The sequence below is a fragment of the Carlito syrichta genome, unplaced genomic scaffold (assembly GCF_000164805.1).
Source record: "Carlito syrichta isolate Samal-C Ts95f unplaced genomic scaffold, Tarsius_syrichta-2.0.1 Scaffold305661, whole genome shotgun sequence".
NCBI lineage: Eukaryota > Metazoa > Chordata > Mammalia > Primates > Tarsiidae > Carlito > Carlito syrichta.
In genome coordinates, this window is record NW_007249757.1 from 578,449 (window position 1) to 604,959 (window position 26,511).

The 26,511-nt window shown below is 38.0% G+C and overlaps 1 protein-coding gene across 1 annotated transcript in view; it reads right to left on the reverse strand.

The window, feature by feature from the left end:
* The window catches only part of TNKS2 (tankyrase 2), a 67,254-nt gene that overhangs the window by 21,958 nt on the left and 18,785 nt on the right, over positions 1-26,511 (reverse strand). The window contains exons 4-16 of the mRNA XM_021714539.1: positions 25,299-25,335; positions 25,053-25,128; positions 24,573-24,667; positions 22,058-22,124; positions 18,035-18,221; positions 16,554-16,675; positions 12,979-13,070; positions 12,812-12,890; positions 9,588-9,759; positions 5,454-5,533; positions 1,997-2,142; positions 953-1,118; positions 48-267 (exon numbers count right to left, since the gene is read on the reverse strand). Coding sequence (XP_021570214.1) covers positions 48-267; positions 953-1,118; positions 1,997-2,142; positions 5,454-5,533; positions 9,588-9,759; positions 12,812-12,890; positions 12,979-13,070; positions 16,554-16,675; positions 18,035-18,221; positions 22,058-22,124; positions 24,573-24,667; positions 25,053-25,109 — 1,483 coding nt within the window. The 5' untranslated portion in view covers positions 25,110-25,128; positions 25,299-25,335. The remainder of the gene's footprint in view (positions 1-47; positions 268-952; positions 1,119-1,996; positions 2,143-5,453; positions 5,534-9,587; positions 9,760-12,811; positions 12,891-12,978; positions 13,071-16,553; positions 16,676-18,034; positions 18,222-22,057; positions 22,125-24,572; positions 24,668-25,052; positions 25,129-25,298; positions 25,336-26,511) is intronic.

Sequence of the window (26,511 nt, forward strand, 5' to 3'; positions counted from 1 at the left end):
ACTCTTAGATGTCACCAGCCTAAATGCACGAAACTTTATTAACTTACCTGCTAAGTGTAAAGGTGTTGAATGTCGGCCTTGGGTATCACGACAATTTACATTATCAGGCGAAGACAACTTCTTCACTCTGGCTAAACAACCCTTCTTGGCAGCATCTAGCAAAGCTGCATCTCCCCTAAGCAGATCTTGGATATCTGTATCTCCATCTTTAACAAGATCCAAAGGAGTATTTCCATCCCTGTTTTTCTTTGTAGGGTCTGCACCATGCTAGGCACAAAAAAAGGAAAGGGAAAAGGAATTGATTTAAGTGTGCCCTTGGTCAATGAGAAAATAGTCAATGTAACTGTACCGAAGAAAAGCATTTTGTTGAGACTCTACCTTAAAAGAAGTTAACATCATTGTTATTAATGTTTAATTCACACACAGAAAATTATAATGAGGCAGTTAAATATTACTAAGTTTTTATATTACATTAATATCATCAAACTATTAAACTATGTTCAAAATAAAGTAGTATTTCATTAAAATTAACTTTTCTGTTACACTATTTTTACTTTTCACAAACATTGAGATAAACTATAAATCTGTCCTCTTGTTTTTACTGTAAAATATCCATTGGCATCTGTATTAAACCAGAATAAATTTTACCAGTGCTAAGTAAATTTGGCTAAAAAAAACTACATAATTCATCAAATATCTTGAGGTTATATAAGCAGAAAAGTATCACATGCTAATAGTTGACTGTACACAAAGATAAATCAATGTGTGGTAAGCACACTTGTGGATTAAAATATAAAATAGGGTTATGACATTTATTCTGAAATCTGGGTATAGAATTGGGTAATTTCGCTTCCCACCCTCTTACTAGTTTAAATTTATACCAGGGTTATTAAAAAAAACATAAACATATTCTATGTAATTCATGTAATTCAAAGTAAGTATTTAAATATACCTGAAGCAGAAGTTTGCAAATTTCATATTTTCCTTTTGCTGCAGCTTCATGTAAAGGTGTAAATTTCCACAAATCAGCCACATTAACTACTGCTCCATGTTTAACAAGAAGTTCTGCAACTTCATAATGCCCATAAGAACATGCATTGTGCAAAGGAACAAGGCCTCTGAAATGAAAAGTTAAGTGAACAATGCCACAGAAAGATATGTCTTAATTTAAGTAATAATATATAAATGACAAACAATTATTTCTTGAACTGCATAAGAAATCACACTGATTGTACTTTATAGAACCTGAATCTATTGAAGACAAATAAATTCCTTTTTGGTAGGTCAGGAGAGAAAATTTTAAAAATATTTTCAGTGCAGAGAATATATGCAACATCTAGAATTATGTGTGTCTCTGTGTGTGAATGTGTATTTTGAGTTTCATTCTGTCATCCAGGCTGGAGTATAGAGGCACAATCATGGCTCACTGAAGCTTCGACCTCCTAGGCTCAAGTGATCCTTCTGCCTCAACCTTCCAGTGGTTGGGAATACAGGTGTGCAACACCACGGTCAGCTAATTTTTTGATTTTATTTTGTAGCTATAGGTCTCATTTTGTTGCCTAGGTTGGTCTCGATCTCCTGGGCTCAAGCAGCCCTCTCACGTTGGCCTCCCAAAGTACTGGGATTACAGGTGTAAGCCACTGCACCCAGACTGGAATAATATATTCTTAATAAAAAAAATAATGTCAAGGTAAACTGGAAGAATTCAAACGTCTTCCATGAAAACTGAAAAATTTATACTAAGATCAGTATTACACTAATGCTGTAATCTCCTTAGCCATTATGAAATTACAAGGCATTATGTCTTTATGTAAATGCTAACCACCATAAAATCTTATCTGATATTAAAGGCTATATTTAAGCCAATGTAAAGAAACAGAATTCCTTGAAAATGAAAAAAAAAAAGAGCTACTATCATACAAATATATGTTGAGAATTTCCTTAAAAGGCCAGGTAAAGACAGGAAAGAGAGCCTATGACAATAGCTGATACTTACCCTTTATCTTTAGCATGCACATCAGCTCCATGCTGCAGCAGATACTCCACCACAGACACTCTGTTATACCCAGCTGCAAAATGAAGTGGTGTAGACTGACGCCCTTCAATGTCTCTGCAGTTGACACTCTGAACAGTACACAGTTTCTGTAGGATGGAACATGATATACACATGACACTGCATATTCTCACTTGTTTTAACTCATTTAGTAGAAATGTCAGAGTTTGACTTAGTTTCTTATCTCATTAAATCAGTATTTTCAGAAACTATTATTTTTATTTCATCTTGTCATTTACTGAGACTCCCTCCAGTTTCCTCATCTGTGCTTGTATATTCTGCTTTTTCTAAAACTAATAGGTAAATTTTGCCATTACCACTATTTAGACAAAGATAACCTAAGTACCAAATATCAGCAATTGCAACTTCCACTTTGTGGCAAATACATGTAGAGGTATCTGGTTCACAGCAGTACCACCATCACTAAGAGCATGTTTAAAATTCAGAATCTTCTGATCTACTGAGTCAGAATCTGCATTTTATTTATTTGTTTGTTTGTTTATTTATTTTTGAGTTGGAGTCTCACTCTGTTGTCCAGACTGGAGTGCAGTGGCTGCTCCTGGCCACTGTATCCTTGACCTGCTGGGCTCCGGCGATCCTTCCGCCTCAGCCTTCCGAGTAGCTGGAATTACAGGCATGCGCTACCATGCCCGGCTGATTTTTCTATTTATTGTAGAGATGAGGTCTTGCCAAGTTGCCCAGGTGGGTCTCGAACCCGTGGGCTCAGGCAATCCACTCGCCTCAGCCTCTCAAAGCATGGGATTACAGGCTGAGCCACTGAGCCCGGCTAGAACTTGCATTTTAAAAAGATCCCTAGGTAATCTGTAAGCACATTCAAGTTTGAGAACCACTGCCCTGCGCTGGGTCTAATCCCCAAATTTTCTAAACCAATGTGACTGGGCCAGGGCCTGAAAGACTGCATTTCTAATAAGTTCCTGAGTGATGCTGATGCTCTAGGAACCACACTTAGATAACCATACAGCATATGTGAAATGAATGATAACTAATAGAATGCTGATGGCTACATACAGTTAAGAGAGTTAAGAATATAGCCACTCAAACAATTTTCAGTGTCCTTTGGTTCAGATGAGGAAGCGTAGCTGAAAAAGGCTGTAAGAGTAACACTCAAAAACCCAAGAGTATCATGAAAGTTTGAGAAAGAAAAGCAACATAGATAATAAATCACAGTGCTCAAGAGTCAAAAGACTATCAGTACTAGTAAAAATTCTTTCCCCCCTTTTACTATTCTACTCTAAAAGCAAGGGATAACCTAAACTCAATATACCAAAGAAGCCAGCTATCAGTGGTTTTATCTCAAGGATTTTAATCATTGAACTGGTAAAGATCTTCTGTGCTTGCCAAACAAGAGCTTGCTAGATATACAGCTCCAGGGTCTCACCAAGAGATAATATTTCAGTGGGTCTAAAGCTGGGTCCCCGGGAATGAATATTTTTAATATGTCTATCAGGTGCTGGCTAGGTTAGGTCGTCAATGTAGGCCATTCTATGCCCTACCTCTCAGTTTAATTTTGTCCACTCTGAGACAGGTTTTCTAAAAGTAGGTGTCTGATAAAGTACGTAGCCTGATGGATTGCCACTAAACACAACTGAGCACAATAATTGTTTACTGGGTAAACGCAAATGTTCTTGACCAATGAGTCATAGAATCTTCTGTTAGAGGTGGATAAGAAATAGAATGGCTGATGGAGACACATTTCCCTCAAGTGATTTAAAAAGCAGAGAGGAGGGGGAGACCACCTGATGCCTTTCAGGGCCTTCCTCAATCCAACGGCATTATTTTGTTCCCTAAGTCCATTTCCTGCCCCAACTTCATCTCCTCTTCATCTATCTCTTCCTCTAGATGCTCTCTATGTTTATGAAAACAAAGTTTAGTCTTTAATATTATGTTTACTAAATGTCATTTTATGTTCTTTAATATATACAAGTGAATGAGCATATTAAATTTTGTATCACTCTTCCTGCCCACACACACAAAAACCAGCTAGCTAACGTCAACTTTCATCATGGCTGTTGCCGAAAAAAAAAAGAAAGAAAAATCAGCTATCTTTTAACTCAAGTGATTTGTCTTCCACAAGTCAGTAGTAATAGAAACAAAACCCTACATTCAATATCCTATTAGCTTTTTATTTAAGGGAATGAGAATAATGAGGGTGAAAATAAAACATGCCAGATAATAAAAATGCTGTTATATTACAGCATTTTCCTTGAAAAATGAATTTAAAAAACGGTTTGAAGCTGAGATGTCTATATTATCTACACAGATAAAGCAATAGGAAAAATGGATTTTAAAATAAATTTCTAGGTAGCTCTTCATTTAAAAGGACAGCGAATAAATTCCTTTAGAACTCCAGTTGAGATGAGACCAACATTACTATTTCGTTATCAGAAAATCTAAAATTATTGTCTTTGTGGAATGGGTCTGTTTAGAATTGAGAACATCATACAGAAATACAGTTAAAGAATTTCAACTAGCTACTTCTGCCATGAATTAAATAAATAAATTTAGCATTTTATAAAACTTAATATCTGTTAGTACCCTCTCAAATAGGACCAATGGTGTTTTGTAAAAGCCTGCAAGGGGAAAAAAATAAAGTTTTTCTCCTCTACTAGCTTTGGAAATTAAAATAACACTATTGTATAATTGCATAATTAAATAACTGCACAATTATGCAATTCACAATTTTATGGATTTATTTATTAAAATGCTGAGCTAAATTTTAACTTATATTAGTTTAATTGTAAAACGGTCTCATTCTTTCAAAATGTTAGGCCTTTGAGTTATTTAGTCGGATATACCATTTCTGTAGGTAACAGAAATATCTGATACATATAGTGGTAAGACAGTGCATGTAGTTCTAGGATAAAAGTCGAACAAGATCCGAGGAAGGATTACTCTAGAGAAGACTGCTATAGGAGATAGGGCAGATAAGAGCTGGAGTAAGCTGCTCTGAGAAAGAGAAATTGCAAAACTGCATGCATTACTGAACTAAAACAATGGATCCCCAGAGGTAGAGGGGGCGAAGAAATGAAGAAATCAGTAGACAGAAGTGACACACTATTTTCTCCCCTTCTTGTTTGATGTGTCATATGTAATGAATATTTTGATACACTTTTTTTTTAAGGGACAAATGAATAGGCTCGTTAAGCAAAAGTATCACCATAATTAAATCTCTGGATATGATAGTTAATGGGATGTACATGCAACTGAGGTCTTTTTCTTTCATTACTCAATGCTCCTTATTTGCAGAGAAGTGGATTATATTATTGACCTTTTAAAGCAAGTCACGTATAAATAATTCAGGCTCTTCATTGTAACAGTATAGACTCATTAACAATGTCAATAAAAACCCAAAGTTAATAAAACGTAAGATCTGTCTTACTTTTACAGTTTCTACATCTCCAGCCTTTGCAGCTTCCAGCAATTGTCTGTCTGCCTCTGAATTTCCTAATGATATACCCTCTAAAAAGAGAGAGGAAAAGAGCAATTAGTTTATACTTAGAAGATGGAACCAAGCTTTATGAAAGGCATCTCATCAGAATGTAAAGTTTTTTTGCAGTTTGGTAGATTATTCAGGATATTACCATGGCAATGGACAAAAAAAAAAATAGAAAGATGCTCTTAAAGCTTTTTTTTTTTTTGAGTTGGAGTCTCACTCTGTCGCCCAGACTGGAGTGCAGTGGCCGTTCCCGGCCACCGCAGCCTCGACCTGCTGGGCTCCGGTGATCCTTCTGCCTCAGCCTTCCAAGTAGCCGGAATTACAGGCGCGCGCTACCACGCCCGGCTGATTTTTTGATTTATTGTAGAGATGAGGTCTTGTTGCCCAGGCGGGCTCAGGCAATCCACTCACCTCAGCCTCCCAAAGGTGCGGGATGACAGGCTGAGCCACCGAGCCCGGCTTAAAACTTTTTAAACATATATAAACAAATATATATGTATATGTGAATGTGTATAATAGTTATAATGTGACTAAGTCACATAAAGAAACATAAAATAGATGATTAAAGATGTCCTGTTTGGCCGGGCACAGTGGCTCAGCCTGTAATTCCAGCAATTTGGGAAGCCAAGGCGAGAGGATTGCCTAAGCCTGGGGGTTCGAGACCAGTTTGGGCAACTTGGGGAGACCTCGGCTCTACAATAAACCACATACACACAAAAACTAGCTGGGCATTGTGGCGTGTGTTTGTAGTTCCAGATACTTGGAAGGCTGAGGTGGAAGGATGGCCTTAGCCCAGTAGGTCAAGAATGCAGTGGCCGTGAGCATGCCACTGCACTCCAGCTTGGACGACAACAGTGGGACTCCAACTCAATAAAAAAAAACAAAAAAAAATCAAAAAGATGTCCTGCTTTATAATCAAGCCATGTGGAATGGTGCAAAAGTCTTAAATTAGGAGAGCAACAGTCAGAAAACTAACCATGGATTTGTCATTAACTAGTTATCTAAACTGCAGCAAGACACTTGAACTTCCTGGCCTCAGATTTTTTCAGTTCTAAAGAAAGAAGTTAAACTAGAAGAAATCTAATATTTCTAGGTCTGAAATTGTATGTTTATAGATCGTTTAAACATCGTTCTATGTTTATAGATCAATTCTATTTAAAATCTCAAAAAAGGAAGAAAACATGTACCTTATACATTAAAACAAAATAAACTCCAAATGGATTAAAGCATAAGCAATTAAACCTTAAAAGTACTAGAAAAAAACCAAAGATGAACATTTGCTTTCTTTTATTTTGGTTTGGAGGTCTTACTCTGTCATCCAGGCTGGAGTGCAGTAGCATGACCATGACTCACAGCAACCTCAACCTCCTGGGCTCAGGCAATCCTTCCGCCTCAGCTTCCTGAGTAGCTGGGACTACAGGTGCATGCTAATACATTCTGACCAATTTTTAAAAATTTTATGTAGAGACAAGGTCTTGCTATGTTGTTCAGGCTGGTCTTGAATTCCTGAGCACAAGCAATCCTCCTGCCTCAGCCTCCCAAAGTGCTGGAATAACAGGTGTGAGCCACCACTCCCAGCAGGGGTGAATAGTTTTGTATCTTGAAATAGAAAAGGGAGGCCAGGTGCAATGGCTCACGCCTATAATCCCAGCACTTTGGGAAACAGAGGTGAGAGGATTGGCTTGAGCCCACAGGTTCAAGACCAGTCCAGGCAACTTGGCGAGACCTCATCTCTACAATAAATAAAAAAATTAGCTGGGTGTGGTGGCACGTGCCTGTAGTTCCAGCTATTTGGAAGGCTGAGGTAGAAAGATCACCTGAGCCCATCAGGTCAAGGCTGCAGTGGCCTTGAGTGTGCCACTGCACTCTAACCTGGGAGACAGAGAGAGAGTCCAACCCCCCCCCCCAAAAAAAAAAGAGAAAGAAAAGAAAAGCTTCTTAGAACATCAAAGGCAGAATCAAAAAAAAAAACTGGTATTTTGAAAAACATGTCAGGCAATAACAGCATTAAACAAGAACAAAATGCAAAAAATTCTACTACAACATGGACCTTAAAAGATGACATACTTAACATATAGGGTGTTATTATGAGAAGAATACCCTGGAAGACCTCAACAGGGCTAAGGACATGAACAAGTAAGTCACACATACAAAGAAGAGAAACCGCCAGTAAATACATTAAAATTATGTTCAAACTTACTCACAGTCAGAAATGTAAATTAAAATGAAACCTCATTTTGCTCATCTATTAGTGGGCAGCAAGGAAATGGAGAGCTACACTGATAACACCTTCACGGTTTGGATGTAAGAAGCACCTGTTACTTCTGTAATTTACACATGCACATTCACCCAGGGAACATATTAAGAATAGTAACAGCTACTGCTGACACAAAACAGGTTTTTTCAGATATGGGACTCTAAGATGGTACATATGACCTTTCTAGAAGATAATTTGACAATTACATGCTACCCTTTGACCTAGAAATTCCATTTTAATGATTTATTACACTTACTAAGAAGCTAGTTGAAAAGGCAAGTGAAGCTGTATGTACTTAATATACAACTGGCAAGACTATAAGCTCTATCACTAGGCAACTGAGTAGAACTAGTGTTATTTCCCCATAAATTGACACCGAAATACATGTGTGACATATGGGGAAGCAAGGGGAATCTTGCAAGCAGTTCTGTAGTTAGTTCACAATTTTGGCAGATTCCAGGAGGTTGTATCAATTGGCCTTCATCTATTCAAGCAGTGTTTCTCAAAATGTGATTCCCAGACCACAGGCGTAAAGATTGTCAAGGATGACTGTTAAGAACAGAAGGACTTCACCTTTCGCATTTCGTCTAAGCTGAGCTTTGAGATGTCGAGGCTACTCCATTAAATTCTAATAAAAGCTAGAGATGCAAAGAGACTTAAAAATTTATGGAAACAGATTTCTAGGTTGAAATGTTTAATCTATACCAAGTGGTAGATATTTGAACTAAATATTTTAAAATATTATGAAGATGAGTGCATTCAACAATTAAATATAAATAAGTCAAATACTTAGTTCCTTATACAGACTCGACATACCCTTAACATGCAGGATCTAAAGAGTAAAGAAGCAGGGCCAATATTTAGAGTACAGTTTCACCAGGCCAGCTATAGTAAGAGATATCTACCTCTTAAGGTTTTTTTTTTTCTTTAAAAACAAATAGCAAGCTGGGCTCGGTGGCTCAGCCTGTAATTCCGCGCTTTGGGAGGTTGGGGTGAGTGGACTGCCTGAGCCCGTGAGTGGACTGCCTGAGTGGACTGCCGAGATCTGCCTGGGCAACTTGGCGAGACCTCATCTCTACAGTAAATAAAAAAATTAGCCGGGCGTAGTAGTGCACGCCTGTAGTTCCAGCTACTTGGAAGGCTGTGGAGGAAGGATCACCGGAGCCCAGCAAGTCGAGGCTGCGGTGGCCGGGAGCAGCCTCTGCACTCCAGTCTGGGCGACAGAGTGAGACTCCAACTCAAAAACAAAAACAAAACAAAACAAAAACCAAAAAACAAATAGCAACTATTGTGTCTTACTCTTAAAAACTTTCTTGATAAAAACTTGACAGTTACCTATTTAAATCAGAGAAATTGGGCAGAAAATGCTACTGGAGCTGAGTGTGGTGGTCCACACCTATAATCCCAGCACTTTGGTCAGCCGAGGCAAGAAGACTGCCTGAGTCCCAGGGTTTGAGACCAGTCCGGGCAACTTGGCGAGACCTTGGTGTGGTGGCACATCGCTGTAGTTCCAGCTACTTGGAAGGCTGAGGCAGAAGGATCCCCTGAGCCCAGCAGGTTGAGGCTGCAGTAGCTGTGATCATGCCACAGTCCAGACTGGGCAAGAGTGAGACGCTGACTCAAGAAAAAATACTACTGAAACAAGCAGTTGGGCACTGAGTATAATGAGCTGATTAAAAGTATACTGAGGTAAGAAGAAATAGTCAAAAATTCTCCAATACTTTCTTTATATTACCAACCCCTCCATATAACACCTGATATGTGAACATTTTTAAAGGTTAATTAAAAAAAAAGATGAATGTCACAGAAGTATTTAATACCTTGAAGCAGTTGCTGCACGGTTTCATTTCCCATCTGTAAGGCAGTAAAGCCCTGAAGGGATATAATGTTAGGATCGCATCCATAGCTCAGGAGTAGGCGGCAAGTTTGCAGGTGACCACAATGTGCAGCTCTGTGCAGAGAAGTCTGACCGAGATTGTCCAGAGCATTAACCTTAACAACGAAGAAAAAAAGGTGAAATTAGCCTGCAATATAAAAATTAAAACCATCCAATCATGTATTTAACATCTGCTACTAGTTTAAGTATCGATCTTTTAATGAACAGTTTAAGTATCGATCTTTTAATGAACCCTCTGATCCAGGGCCAAAGCAAGTATTTTTGCTCAAATCTAGAGCATACATTCACCAACTCACAAAGGCCTGACATCAGAAGGAAGACCCAATTTTGGGTTAAATGTGAGATGCTGAAAATCAACTATAATTAGCATTATTGATTGATTGATTGAGACAAAGTCTCACTCTGTCACCCAGGCTGCAGTGCAATGGCATGATCCTGGCTCACTGCAGCCTTGACCTCCTGGGCTCAAATGATCCTTCTGCCTTAGCCTCCCAAGTAGTTGGGACTACAGGTGTGTGCCACCATATCTGGCTAGTTTTTTATTATTTTGCAGAGACAAGGTCTTGCTATGTTGCCCAGGCTGGTCTTCAACCCCTGGCCTCAAGCAATCCTCCCACCTTGGCCTCTCAAAGTGCTGGGATTACAGGCGTGAGCCACCACACCTGGCTATATTCAGCATTAAAGCATTTATATGTCACCGTATTTAGAGCTAGACATTGCCTAAGAAGTTGAATCCATTTATTTTTATGGATCTCTAAAGTGCAGAAATGTGGAGGTTAGCCTCGAGACAGATAAATTTCAGTAACAAAGCCAGAGATAAATTAGTATTATAACACTTATTTTTTTCTACCTTATTTAGTATGTAAAATATAGTCAGTATAGATAAAACATACTATGTTATATTCATACAGAATACTTCTCAGCAATAAAAAGGAACAAACTATTGATTTGTGGGTGAATCTCTAGACATCAGACTGTGGGGAAAAAGTCTTACACTAGAATACATTTTATATGATTCCATGTATGAGAAGCCCTAGAACAGGCAACCTTATTTATTGTCAGAAAAAAACCAAAATGGTTGTTAATTTTAGAGGTGGACTCTGCCATGAGATAAAGTCCTACATCTTAATAGGAACTTTGGTTATACAGCTGTATGTGTAGGAGTCAAAAATCCAGCAAATGTACATTTAAGATTTGTGCACTTCACTGTATGCAAATTTTGCATCTAAAGAAAAACTAAATAATGACTCTAGTTGATGTACATGTGGAAGTATTTGAGGAAATTAGTCATCTGCACATTACTTCGAAATGTGTCAAAAATAAGACATTGATGGATAGAGGGAGAAATTGATAAATGTGTAATAAAACAATATAGCAAAATGTTACAAAAAGAATCTAAGTGGTGGGTATAGTTATTTTCGGTAAAATTCTTTCTACTTGGTTATATCTTATAACTTTTTCACAACAGCAACAAAATCACCTGTAAGATTCTCCTCATTTTATCCCTACCCCACCTCCCCACCATGGAAATAATTCTTCATAACTGAGAAATTAAGTTCCTCAGTAATCAATCCTGTGGATACCGGTGTGTTCTGAGATACTGGTCAATTCATATTCAAGGAATCAGAGAATACTTGAATAGAAATACAGCCAAAACTTCAAGAAACCTAAAACTGTAGTACAAATAGCTCATCTCCATGCTTGGAGAACCTGAAAAACCTACTTAAAACGCTCAGGGCAATTAAACTATTTCCTCACATACCCAAACTCCTAGAAATGTGAAAACATCCACTGTAAAGCTTTATTTGGGTACCATTTTGTGCTAAGATCAGGATGACCAACTTGTCCTGGTTTGATTAAGACTTACTTTCCTGGTTTTGGCACCAAGAGTCCTGTGTTCCTGGAAATACCCAAACCCTGAAGAAAACTGGATGGTTGGTCATCCTGGTCAAGACAGTTTCACTGAGTTTCACAACTCAAATTTAATATGCATCCGGACAGTCTTCATGTAATGTGCCACAAGTATGTAAAAAGTAATCAACGAACAGTTATAGAACAGAGAGACAAATGAGATATGCCAAGTAGTCAAGCGGAAATATACTTTATTTTATTCAACAATTTACAACAGGAAAGAGCAAGATTATACATTATCAAGAATTCCCCCAAATAAAAAAGAAATTAGGACACCAAGAGCCAATATGAAAAGAAATTAGAGAATTCTAAGTGGTCCCTTGAGTGAATGGAAACCCAAGCAAGGACGTATAAGAAAACCATTCTAAAAAGTTCATTTAGCTAAGGGGGCTTCAGGGGTCATCCAAGGATAAAGGAATCTCTATTCCTTTTTTCTCCCTTCATTCAGAGGAGTTCTGTTCTTTCTCTGTTATACAATATACTGAATTTCAACTGAAGATTTTGTTTAAAGAAGGCAAGGATCTGTGTCTAAAAACAGCAAAAATCGTTGAATTAGGTGACTGTCATCTCTCACAATCTGGGATGCTATGTATATCTTTACTGAGTAGTATTTTTTAAAGTTCCTGGGTGAGAAATAATGATTTCTAGCTTTGATGAAAGCACAATTATTAAATGAATAAAATGCTTTGTGCACAAATGCCAACGAAAGAATACTAATTTATCAACATGGAAGCTACAGTGATTTTACTCGAACTATTTAAATAACTTAGTTCCTTCTGGTTCAAGTCCTTGGCTTAGTTACTGAAATAACAGAGGGTAAGAAAAACTGTGGCTGGGGTAAATAACAGAAGTTATCATGGCAACCAAGAAATAGAAGTTAAGGGTGAGAAAAGATGACTAGAAAAGATAAGTTGCAATCAGTATGTCTCCAGCTGGAGATATTCTGGAGCGTGTACCGTTAGAAAAAGTCCTTAAGAAGAACTTTGACCTGTGCAGTGTCTTTAAAAGGAATGGAGAAGGAAGGACATGTAATAACGTATATTTGAAGAAACCCATAGACTTTCTAGCAAAAAGTCAATATAGAAAAAGTTATCTGCAGGACAATTTTTAAGGGTAGATTATGAAAAACACAAGTAATGTTTATGAGAAAGTAAATAGTTTAGAAAGCAGGCATTTCATCTTTTAAATAAAAAATAACTCATGCGATTACCAAAGATTACCAAAAAGGAAGTATACCTTTGCTTCATGTTTCACCACTACTTCGACAACATCGTTATGAGCTTTCTCAGATGCCACGTGCAGAGGAGTCAAGAATCTTAAAGAGAAAAAGGCGGCCAGAGAATGAACATATTTTCCACAACAGTAAAATGTCAATAATATTTAATTACTAAATGTATACTTACTCTTTAGTCTTTTCATTGATGTTTGCTCCTTTTCTTAGCAACAGTTCACATATTTGCTTTCTTTTGGGATATGGAGACGCAGCAGCACAATGCTAAATAATTTAAATTGCAGCATTAATCAAGGACTATACATAACTGATTTTTGTTTAAGAACATTCTTGTCTCCAATTAATGACAATCAAGAAGTTATTTATCGTCTTTATTTTATTTTTGACCTAACTTTGCTCTTGGCTTTCGATTAGATGGAATGTGTAATAATTACCAGATTCTAACAGTGTCTAAAAATCCTATTTACCAGTTGACATCTGTTATTAAATATTCTAATCAAACTTTATAGCTGTCCTACATCTTTGAAAAAGCCACTAATGATGTGATGAAAAACTTAATGTAACCAACGGGTCTTTTACTTGAAGCATTGTGTCTATGTAATATTTTAAAGGTTAAGAAAACACCCTCAGCCGGGCTCGGTGGCTCAACCTGTAATCCCGCGCCTTGGGAGGCTGAGGTGAGTGGATTGCCTGAGTCCGCGGGTTCGAGACCCACCTGGGCAACTTGGTGAGACCTCATCTCTACAATAAATCAAAAATTAGCCAGGTGTGGTAGCGTACGCCTGTAGTTCCGGCCACTTGGAAGGCTGAGGCGGAGGGATCGCTGGAGCCCAGCAGGTTGAGTCTGCAGTGGCCGGGAGCGGCCACTGCACTCCAGTCTGGGTGACAGAGTGAGACTCCAACTCAAAAAAAAAAAAAAAAAAAGAAAACACCCTCTACCAGGCATTGTGGTTCACGCCTGTAATCCCAGCACTTTGGGAAGCAGGGGTGGGAGAAGCAGTTGACCCCAGGAATTCAAGAACAGCCTGGGCAACATAGAAAGACCCTCTCTCTATAAAAATGAAAAATTAACCATGCATGGTGGTGGTCGTCTGTAGTCCCAGATACTTAGGAGGCTAAGGCAGAAGAATTGCCTGAGCCCAGGAAGCTGAGGCTGTGGTAAGCCATGATCTTACCACTGCACTCCAGCTTGAATGACAGAGTGAGACTCTGACAAAAAAAACAAAAACAAAAAAGCACACCAAAGGTTGGGGTTTCTTTACATGAAGAAATAACAGAATACTCATGAGCTCCGGATTCTGCTGGTAACAGCATTGATGGAACAGCTGATAAACTGAGTAGTATTTCTCTCTCTCAACTTGCTGCTCCAGCAGAGCAAGGAGCTGGATTACCTGTTTGCAAAATCAGTGGTAGAAAATGATAATCTGGAGTTCAGAGCTACAGCACTGATATCTAAGAGGAACTGGTAAGGAAAGAAGACAGGAGGTAGGAATTTGCCAGCTATTAAGCCTAGTAAGTCCATTATGGCCCATATCTTTGCATTCCCAACATCCTGGATGATAATCATGCACAACAGGTGTTCAGTGTCTGAATGATGAATGACTACATAAATGTAGGCCGGGGGCAGGGCCTCAAGCCTGTAATTCCAGCACTTTGGGAGGCCGAGGTGAGAGGACTGCCTGAGCTCAGGGGTTCAAAACCAGCCTCGGCAACTTGGTGACACATCATCACTACAATAAATAAAAAAAAATAAGCTACTTGGAGGGCTGAGGTGGAAGGATCACTTGAGCCCAGCACAGGTTGAGGCTGTGGTGGCCGTGAGCAAGCCACTGGACTCCAGCCTGAGCAACAGAGTAAGACTCTAACTCACAACACAAAAAGAATGAAGGAATGAATGAATGAATGTATAAATGTTAAGTTAGAACTGAAACCTCAAAATCCACAGAATAAAAGTTCTCAGGAATTTTTTAGCAAAGTTGCTCCATACATCTAAATACACAGTATACATGAAATTTGTTCTCTTATTGTAGCTTCTTGTTAATCATAAAGCTTATCTGATCCTCATGACTTTGCTGCAGATCCGTTCTTTGAGTTGTTGCTGTCACCAAAATCATTCTGTTCAAATCCTCAGTAAAACCAACTCTAATTGGTGAATAAAGTTCCTGGGGTATGTTAAGGGTAATCACCCCAGTATGTTTTTCTAAAATTCTTTATCATAGCTGGGCTCGGTGGCTCAGCCTGTAATCCTGCGCTTTGGAAGGCTGAGGTGAGTGGATTGCCTGAGCCCACAGGTTCAAGAACCGCCTGGGCAACTTGGTGAGACCTCATCTCTACAATAAATTAAAAAATTAGCCGGGCGAGGTAGTATGTGCCTGTAGTTCCAGCTACTTGGAAGGTTGAGGCAGAAGGATCGCTGGGGCCCAGCTGATGGAGGCTGCGGTGGCCGAGAGCATGCCACTGCACTCCAGTCTGGGCAACAGAGTGAGACTCCAACTCAAAAAAATAAAATAAAATAAAATTCTTTATCTTATCTACCTCCAATTACACCCTATTCCTCTGCATCATCCTGGGGCAGGGCTTGCAATCTCTGGGAACTTGGAAGAAACCGCTTCTGCACTAGAACTACCCACCAATATTTAACCTCTAGTATGCTATAAGGTTAACAGCAAAAACAAGTTGCTTAACAGAAGTATATTTAGAAGAAAACAACACGTAGAACTAGCTCTTCAGACCAATTTCCCATGATGTCAGTCTTTCCATGTTTCTCTGTTTAATTCTGTTGTGGTTTTAATTTGCACTAGCATTTATTAGTCTGCAGGTTTTCTTTTCTTTTTGTTGATGTTTCTTACAAGTCGCAAAAAGGTCCAAATGTTTGACTGGTTTGTTTGTATCTAAATTTCACAGTATACATTAAGGAATGAAATTTAAGAAAGAAAATTTACCATAAAAGATATTAGGTATGTCAAATCTACTCCTAAACACATTAATTCACTTATCTTTTTCCAGCTAAGGTGCACTCTGTAACTCACACAAACAGGATAGACTTTTGTCCTTTTATATTTCTACTTTTACGACACTCCTCTTATTTCTACTTTTACGACACTCCTCTTACACTATTCCCACTTATCTTCTATCCCCTACCCCAAGAGCTCCCATTATTTTCTAACTGCTTTCCTTAGACTTCTCTATTCACATCTACTTTGTTAGAGTTCCCCAGAGTTATTACCTCTATCAGGGATTTACACTGAAAAACTTTATTCACATTCTAGATCTAATTCTGAAAACAAAACCAAACCCCCCCCCCAAAAACAAAAACAAACCTTTGCAACACAAAATGGAAATACACCAACTGGTTTTTATCTGAATGGTTTAAAAAAATTTCTTTTTATTTTTAGTGGATTACAAATTTTTTACCCTAAGCATTCATAATTTTTATAGCCCCTAAAAAGACAAATAATATGTACAGTTGATGGTAATAAAAGTAACATATAGTACAGGCAAGAATATGAATAAATTTTTTTCTAAAACAATTCCCAAACTGATAATAGTATTGCCTGGGGGTAAAGGGTGAGGTTGTCTATTCCTCTGTACTATTTAAAATTTTTCTTTGTTGTTTGTGTAGACATTAATTTAATTTTTAAAAATTATAGATTTTGAAAATAATGCTATTTCTAAAAGTAGGACATTATGATTAGTTTGGCATGTTTTTGGTTATTGTAGTTTAAAAACTCAAATCTGAAACATTACCAGTGCTGTTTCATGTGTTTGAGGATGCTTGAAGTTCACCATTTCCAGAGAGAGATGTTTCTTGATTCGTGTAACATCAGCTTCCCGTGCAGCTTGCAGCAAGGAGTGGCCTTTAAATTCATCTGGATGAAGAAAAAGCATTTAAATCTATATGGGAATTATCAAATTGATGGGGCTTAGCTAGTAAAAGATACCTAGTATGCCCTTGAAATTATTTTCAAAATAATCGTCCAAAGTAGCCAGATTGAGCTCTGAAGATGTTCTCCAAGTGGAACCCTGAAAACAGAGGCAGTAATACTCCAGTCCCCCTCGGGTAAGGCTCAATTCACCTCCAAGTGTACATACAGCTTTAGCCCACAGCAGACTCACGGTCTGCTCTAATTCATAACTGGTCGAGACATATCTGGAGTATTGCAATACATTCCTAGACTAGAGAGTTCTCAGAATATTTTCAGCATGAAGCTTTTCTCAGTAAAGAAATAAAGGGTGATTGTAAACCCTACACTGACATTATGGCAGCAGCAGATGGTTTTGATCCTATCTATCAGAGAACCAAAAACTAGACAAGCTAGACAAGGGCCGCTTACGATGAACAAATGAAGGAGGGTATTTTCTCAAGACTTCTCTTACTCACCAGACCTGTGGCTACCCATACCCTTTATTATTCCAGAATAATATAGTCCAATACAAGTTACCTATTTAAAGGTCGTAATACTGTATCTGAACTAGGTGGTTAATTCTCACTATACCTACTTCAGCTATAGACAGAAAACAACAAAACTTGGCCCAAGTACCAAAGAATTTTAGAAGCTAACATATTGAGACTATATTTATAAGACGGTAATCTTATAAAGCTTTAACTTTACAGCTTTATCAATTTCACAGGTTAGCGAGAAGTCATACCAAAGACAGGAACAAACCGTTTGTTTCCAAAATATACCATCTCGTAAGACTAATAGATACATATAAGAAATATATAACTTGATTTGAAAAAATGAATACAAAAATGTTTTTAGCAGCAACTAAAGCAGATACTTCCAAATTATTAAAGATGCTAAGCAATACATACTCATGAATAAGGAAAATACTCTATTACTTAAACATTTATTTTTTTGAGTGGGAGTCTCACTCTGTTGCCCAGGCTAGAGAGCAGTGCTATGAACATGGCTCACCAAAGCCTCCAACTCCTAGGTTCAAGCAATCCTCCAGCCTCAACCTCCCAAGTAGCTGGGCCAGCAGATGAGCACCACCACACCCATTAATTTTTTGATTTTTTTGTAGAGACGAAGTCTATCCATGTTGCCCAGGCTGGTCTTGAACTCCTGGGCTCAAGCAATCCTTCCACCTCAGCCTCCCAAACTGCTGGGATTACAGGCCTGAGCCACCATGTCCAGGCTACTTAAACATCCAAAAAAGCAAACAGGAAATTAAAAATGTTCAGTTTAATAATATCCTACCTGAACACATAATTTTATACTCACATGCCAATCTTTCCTTTAACTGTGCTGTGGGAGCCAAGTCTATAGCACTTTTATTGTGACAATTCAGCAGTGTTGGATCTGCACCATAACTTAAGAGAAGAGAACACACTTCAACCCTGTTCTTGGAAGCTGCCTCATGAAGAGGAGTGAACTGCCACAAGTCCATTGCATTTACACAGGCACCATGCTGGAGAGAAAAAAGCACATACAATGCTCAATTTTTAAGAGAATTTACAATTATTAGTACTGTGGAATTTAACATCATGCAAGCTTAAATAGGTCATAGTCCCAACATTCCTTTCTTAAGTCAATTATTTCAGAAAGAGCGTACGTTTTTCCCAATGGAAAAGAGTAGCTAACTGCTGACCCTGCCCACAGGGACCTACTTAAATCTTTTTCTTACTAAGAAGAGTTAAGAATGAAGCTTTAGATTTAACCTGTATCTTTTCCAAGAACTCATTTTCCTCTTTTGAAGTATAATTTACATACAGGGAAGGGCACAACTCTGATGAGTCTTGACAAATGTATATATTCATGATACCATCCCCAAATTAAGACATAGGACACTTTCATTACCCCAGAATGTTTCCTTATGCTCCTTTTAGACAATTCCTGCCCCATTCTGACTTTGAGCACTATATATTAAGATATATCTCTCCTTGAACTTCATAAACATGGAAGAATGTACATTTCTACAGTAAATACTTTTGTGTCTAGTTTCTTTGACACAATATGTCTGAGATTCATTCATATAGTTGTATCAGTAATGCATTTTCATTGTTGAGGAGTATTTCATAGTATAGATATATCATAATTTACTTATTTGTCATCCTGTTAACTGACATTTGGACTGTTTCTAGTTGGTTGGTCGAGCATCCCCAACCTGAAAATCTGAAATAAGAAATGCTCCAAAATTCAAAACTTTTTGAACACGACAAGCAAAAAATTCCACATCTAACCTCACATACACAAACTTTGTTACAGACACAGAATGATTAAAAACATTATATAAAATTATCTTCAGGCTAAGTGTATATGAAACATAAGTGAATTTCATGTTTAGGCATGAATCCCATTCCTAAGATCTCTCATTACGTAGTATGTATGCAAATATTCCCAAATCCAAAAAAACCTGAAGCCTAAAACATTTCTGGTCTCTAGCATTTCTGATAAGGGATACTCAATGTGTGTCATGAACACTCCTATGGACACATACTGTCATGGTAGAGATATGTGTATCTTTACTAGAAACTGTCATATAGTTTCTAAAGTGGCTACAGCCTTTTGCATTGCCACCAGCAATGTCTGAGTTCCAGTTGCTCCCCATCCTTGCTAACACTTCATATTGTCGTATTTTTGAATTGTAGCTGCTTCTAGGTATTAGAAAGGATGGATCAAAACAAGTCACACTAGTTCAATCTCCCACCAAACACAGTCCCTTCTACAGCATTCCTGAAAGAAGGCAAACTAGCTACTTACTCTTTTAGTACTTTCAACAATGGGGAGTTATTTCTTCTGCATTACATTAAAATATGCACTTTGATACATTCGTCTTCTTTGGAGCAAAAGACATCAATACTCTTCTCTACAATATCTGGAGGCAATTCAGATAGGGCACAGTGGCTGGTGCCTGTAATCCCAGCACTTTGAGAGGCTGTGGTGGGAGGATGCTTGAGATCAGGAGTTCAAGACCAGTCTGGACAATATAGCAAGGCTTTATCTCTCCAAAAATCACAAATTCAGCCAGGCATGATAGTGCATGCCTGTAGTCCTACTTGAAATGCTGAGGTGGGAGAATGCTTCAGCCCAGGACTTAAGTCTGCAGTGAGCCGTGATCATGCCACTGTACTACAGTCTAGGAAACGGAGTGACTCAAAAAAAAAAAACATAATAGAGGCAACTCATGTTTTCCTTTTTCAGTCTAAACACCTCAAGTTCCTTTACTCATTCTTCACATCAGATGGTTTCTAGACTTCTTATCATCCTGGTGGTGCTCAACTAAATATATTTTAGTTTAAAAACTTCATTTAAAAAATTGAGAGCTTAAAATAACAATAAATTCCAATGTGGTTTTACTCTGCAGAATGTAGTGCATTCATTATTATATTTGCTTTTGACATTATTCTTTTACTAGTGGCATAAAATTATGATAGCTTTTTAAGTAGTCATATCACAATTTATACTTAAACTGAATTCGTGGTAATTTAAAAGCTCTAGATTATTTTAAAACATGAAGTAAATACCAAAGTACATTCTCCTCCTGCATCTTATACTTATATATATATATATAACTTACTTTTGTGAACTTATCAATAAGTCTCCTTATTAATCCCCACTAAATTTCATTTTACTAGCTTCTCACCAAGCTTAGAGCCTGCTCAGATGGTTTTGAGCCTTGATTCTATCAACTTGGTATTAGTTATCCTGCCCAGCTTCAAGCTAATCTGCAAATTTTATAAGTATTCCTTCTGATTTTTTAAAGTCATCAATAAAAGTATGTTCACAACAAAGGCAAAGATAGAACCTTGCAGCAGTCCCTTAGAGGTTCCAACATACCCATCCAAGCAAAGAAACATCAGTCAACACTTTCTGCACAGTGGTTTAATTAATCACGAATCTACTTGACAGAATTTTTCCCTTTCATTCTAGCAAGATCTATCGATCTATCCACTTGCTTTCTTGTACACAGAGGCTATGAATTTGTGGGTTATTTATGAGGAAGAAGAAAGTTAAGAGAATTTCTTGTTATTCTTGTGTTTGCTTTTACCAGACCTTCGTTATTTGAACACATGGTCTAGGGATCATGTCTGCTTGCCTTCCATGCCTAGCACTGGTCATGGAAAGCAGTTACTGGATGCTTACTGGTAAATGTCAGCTTCTGTAAGCCAGTCTATGCAGCAAGCATTGCCAACTGACTCAGCATTGCCTGGAACCTCTGTCTGTATTCCCACTCCTATCTGCTTGCTTCCTCCTGACTTTCCTGAACTTGACTACTCTGATGACTATACCCTCACCTCAGCTAGCCTCCTCTCTAAGATGACCTCTAGTCAGCCCTCCATTCTTATTTAGTAAAACAGTTGTCTTCACATTCCAGTGCAATCTGTTTGGTGCTTCATTCTTATCCATGGTAACATTCAAAATCTGTTGAACTCAAGGTTCAGTTGTACAAAAAGCAAAAGTATACCTGTGTAATACTATTGCCACATTGTAAATGTAAAAGCTTATATGCTACTCAGAGTATCTAATCATTATTATAAAGTTGTTTCTGTGAGTAAATGTGTTCCATGGTGGCACATGCCCAAAAGAAAGCACAGAGGCATTGGAAACAATTGTCTTTTGCTTCCCATGTCGGCTGCTGAGAGTGAGGGAAAGTGCTGAAGGAGCAGACTTGCTGCAGATAACAGAAGTCTCAAGGATGTGGACAAATGTGTAGAAACGGAGGGACCAAAGAAAATAGGCTTGGGTATACAACCTAGGTTCCACTCTCAAGGACAATATATAACTTCTACTCCCCCTTACAGTGGTCAAAATAAGAAGTTTCTTGCAAGTCTTGAGAAGTCGTTTGTTAAACAGCTGCAGAGCATAATGGAAGAAGTGAGGCCTACTGAGTGAGCCTGCTTCAACTTCAAGTATTGCAACTGGCAAATCTTGCAAATATAACCAGTGGCTATAATAATATACAAGTCACTAAAAATTGCTTTTTGATATCAGAATTCTGAAACTTCACCTTCAGCTACAAATTACAGAATCACTTAATCTGCTATTCACAAAATGGCAGTGCCACTTTTTTGTAGAGACGATGCTGCTCAGGCTGGTCTCAAAATCTTGGTCTCAAGGAATCCTCTCGCCTTGACCCTCTAAAATGTTAGGATTATAGGCTGCCAGTCTCAACCACCAATATTTTTTGATTCTAAATACTCCTTCCATTTCTCTAAACACTAAGAAAAAAACCAGATATACTATGTATTTCAAGTAATTTTATATAATTATAGAAAAGAATTGGAAAAGTACAAGAGAACTAACCTTGACCAGAAGTTCAGTTACCTCATAATGACCATAAGAACAGGCATTGTGTAATGGCACAAGATCACTACAACGAGAGGGGGGGAAAGGCCTGTGTTATTACAGATTACCTAGGCCTAGGGAAAGTTATAAATTAAAAGGTATCTAATTTTAAATAATCACAGGCGAAACCTCATCTCTACAATAAATCAAAAAAATTAGCCGGGCATGGTAGCGCGCGCCTGTAGTTCCAGCTACTTGGAAGACTGAGACGGAAGGATCACCGGAGCCCAGCAGGTCGAGGCTGCGGTGGCCGGAAGCGGCCACTGCACTCTAGTCTGGGCGACAGAGTGAGACTCCAACTCAAAAAACAACAACAACAACAAAAAACATGTACAAAATTCATTAACATCTATTAGAACCCTAAATCCTAACAATTCTAACACCCAAGTCTCTTTCAAATCCATCTTCCTTTTTTCCCCACTGCTATTGACACTGCCTTAGTTTGGGCCTGTAATTTCTTCCCTGCCCTATTGGAATAGTCCCACTCCAATTTACCCTGCAAGTTGTAGCTCAACCTTTTCCAAAGGTAAATCTGATGTGGTTATTTCTTGTTCTAAACTCCTCAGTGGTTTCTCTGTGCTTTCAAGGGATGGCTCTAACTTCTTAACTTGGCATACACAATGGTCTGACATCCTCTGGCCTTATCCTTCAATAATGACATGCTAAACTTGCAGTTCCCTGTATGTGTCCATGCATACTGCTTCCAGGGTGTAGGATAGATTTTCCTCCCCCCCTTGGTCTGGTTCATAGCTACATATCTTTTCCAGACTCAGCTCAAACACTGGCTCATCTCTGAAACTTTAAGTTCCTTAAACTGAAACCTAATTCCTTTATGATAGGAATGGAAGAACTTTCTATATGGGTAGGTATAGTTCCACTATACCTACCCATATAGAAAGTTCTTAAAATCCTGACTTCCAGCTGTAAGCTTCTCTTCCTCCTTTGGGATCAGTAACTTATTGCCACATGCTGGCCTCTGGTAAGTTATGGTGACCTACAATTTAGCCTTTAGTTCTATGTGTCCTCTTTTTAAAGCCTCATGGCTTTCTTTATCATTTTTGAATATATAATTCCTCACGTGCCTGAGCACCAGTTTCATTCCCAACTATCTACTAGATACTCCCACTTACGTTCCTACCATCAGCTCATAAAACCAAGAATTCTAAAAGTGAACTCAATGTTTTCCTCCAAAATAATTTTCCCTCCTGTATGTCTTGTACTTCTTATGCATATCATCGGATCTAACTCATTCAGCTTCCAAACTTGAAAGGGAGTTTTCTTCTTATTCCTTTCGCTCTCGTCACATCCAGATACTCAACAAATCTTATCCATTTTTACAATGTAGTATCTCTTGTACCTATGCTTTCATTTCCACTTCCTCTGCCACCATTATTACAGATACTCATGATGTCTGAACCTCTACAATGCTCCCTTTCCTGATTGTTCTGTTTGCCTCTAATCTCCTCCTTCTCCTCCTATCAAGGCGACATATTGCTCCAGAATACATGTCCTAAAACTCTCCTTTAGAATAATTATCCTCCTTTTTTCAGATCACTAAATGCTTAAGATAACAGAATGAAGTCTGCATTCCTCAGGCTAGAACACCACATCCTTTAAAACCTGGTTCCTACCTATTTCTCTAACCTTCATTGCTCCCCATGTGAACCATCTGTTCCAGTCAAGCTGATTTAGTCTTAGATCTTGCTTAAATGTGCTATAATATCTGCTTCAGCACTTCCACTTAAACCAATTCTCTTGCAGAGTAATGCTCCGTAAACTCTCTGCTTTCCTGAATTGAGATCTGCCTTTAAGGTCCAGGTCAAGTACCACTTCCTTCTGAAGGATTTTCCAGCCACTCCAGTCATCATTGACAGCTCCCACCTGGAAAGTCCTGTAGTACTATCCCTCTCTATTTAAATCCAGCACTTGGCAGAAATCTCCTTGTACTTTTAGGTATCTTCTCATGATCCCTAAAGTGTGATGTAAACCCAATGAGAGATGGATCTAAGGGCTTTTTTTTTTTTTTTTTTTTTTGAGTTGGAGTCTCACTCTGTCGCCCAGACTGGAGGGCAGTGGCCGCTCCCAGCGACCGCAGCCTCAACCTGCTGGGCTCTGGCGATCCTTCCGCCTCAGCCTTCCGAGTAGCCGGAATTACAGGTGCGCGCTACCACGCCCAGCTAATTTTTTGATCTTATTGTAGAGATGAGGTCTCGCCTGCCCAGGCGGGTCTCGAACCGGCGGGCTCAGGCAATCCACTCACCTCAGCCTCCCAAAGGCGCGGGATTACAGGCTGAGCCACCGAGCCCGGCTGGATCTAAGGTTTTTAAATTCCCTGTGTCCTCACAGCAAAAAACATATTGCAAAAGCTCAATAAATATTAATACTGTTTCGTTAAAAAATGTGATTTTATAAGGTTAGAAAGATTGTCATAAGGACAGTAACATTTAAGTCCTTGTTTTGTTCAAATGCTTACCCTTTATCTTTAGCATGGACATCAGCTCCATGTTGCAATAACAGCTGTACAATCTTTACTCTGTTGTATCCTGCTGCCAAATGCAACGGAGTTGACTGAAATATCAACCAAATAAATTAATGAAATTCAAATAATGGCTAAATAAAATGTGTGAAAAGGTGAAGACTCAAATACAAAAACAGAAAAGTCAACTATAACTTCATTGTCTAAATAAATAGTTATCAATTTGGTTTTTACAAAATTCAACATACATACTAAAGGTGTAGCACAATACTTTATAAGGCCACTACTGCACACAGCAATTAAAAAACTAAGTGTTTATTATCAAAAGGTTTTACTAAGTTTACTAAGAATTAATCTGAGATATTGCTTAAAAGAAAACATGAGCATTCTTTGCAGATATATTTTAATTTCTAATAAGATAAATGCATATTCATGTTACCAGGGGATAAGCACAAACTCAGTTGAGAAAGGAAGTACCTTTCTGCCATCACTTGCGTGACAGTTGACATTTAATGGTGTAAGCAGAGCCATCATTTTTTCTTCATTGCCACTCCTAGAACACAAAAAAATGCATTAGCAATTTATATTCTTTATCAGATCTTCCTCAAGATATACACTGTGACCATGAAAAAAAAAATCATGCTCTTTTAAAGGCTGCTTTACTATAAAAAAAATCTTAATGATGAAATATTCATGTTACATATTTATAGCATTAGTACATACCTGGCACTTTCCAAGAGTTCATCTTTCTTATATTCACCTGTGAATTAGGAAAACAAATATGCAGAAGTTTTAAAAAACTAAGGGCAGTTTTATGCAAAAACATGCTCCCTGAACTACAGATACATTTGAAAATAAATTTCCAATAAAGTGGTTCACTAACAGAGTATCATGTATATAGTTTTAAAATAACTTAAAAGAAGAACATAGAATATCTGTGTTATAAAAATTTAAAAAAGAATTATTCAGTGTTACATAATGAAGTGTATCCCAACTATATAAAATAATATGCATAGAAAAATAAAAACTTAGATGGTAATATACCCAAATATTAACAGTCTACTTTGGGTTATTGGTTAAGCTTTTCCTTTACTTTTTTTCCCTTCAAATTTCCTAAAATGAGTATGTTATTTCTAGAACAAACAAAATATATATACAATTTCATTAAAACCCCAACAAAACAAACAAAACCCAATATACCAACATTAAAGAAATGACAGATCTATTGCATCACTGATTAAATATAATCATTAACATCTTTATGAATCTAGAAAAATTTCCAATACTAAGATCATTTTTATTTAATGCTACTTTAACCCTCTGCACTTGAAGACATCTCGTGGATCACCTCCCAGCAACCTGATTGCACTTTTTAAGGGAATAGTGAAAAACGAATCACTTCATATTAAATAGTATAGTGCTGGAACCAATAATTTTATTGTAATGGTATTTGGCATATAATGGAATTTTGGACACCGAGAAACTTATTTATGACAAAAATAAAAATTTTATAGCTTATATTTTTCTAATGTGCGGTAATATGTGAAACAGTCACTGACTTGAATTGCAGGTTCATTGACACATGTTGTGCAATAGCAATTCGTTTGATATCTTCCACCTGGTGTTTTTCTATTGAAGTAGACAATGCAGTCTTGTTTTCTTCCTCCCACATTAATAATATGTAACTTGCCGGGCTCGGTGGCTCAGCCTGTAATCCCGTGCCTTTGGGAGGCTGAGGTGAGTGGATTGCCTGAGCCCGGAGGTTTGAGACCTGCCTGGGCAATGAGACCTCATCTCTACAATAAATCAAAAAATCAGCCGGGCATGGTAGCACATGCCTGTAATTCCGGCCACTCGGAATTATTATTTTTTGAGTTGGAGTCTCACTCTGTCGCCCAGACTGGAGTGCAGTGGCCGTTCCTGGCCACAGCAGCCT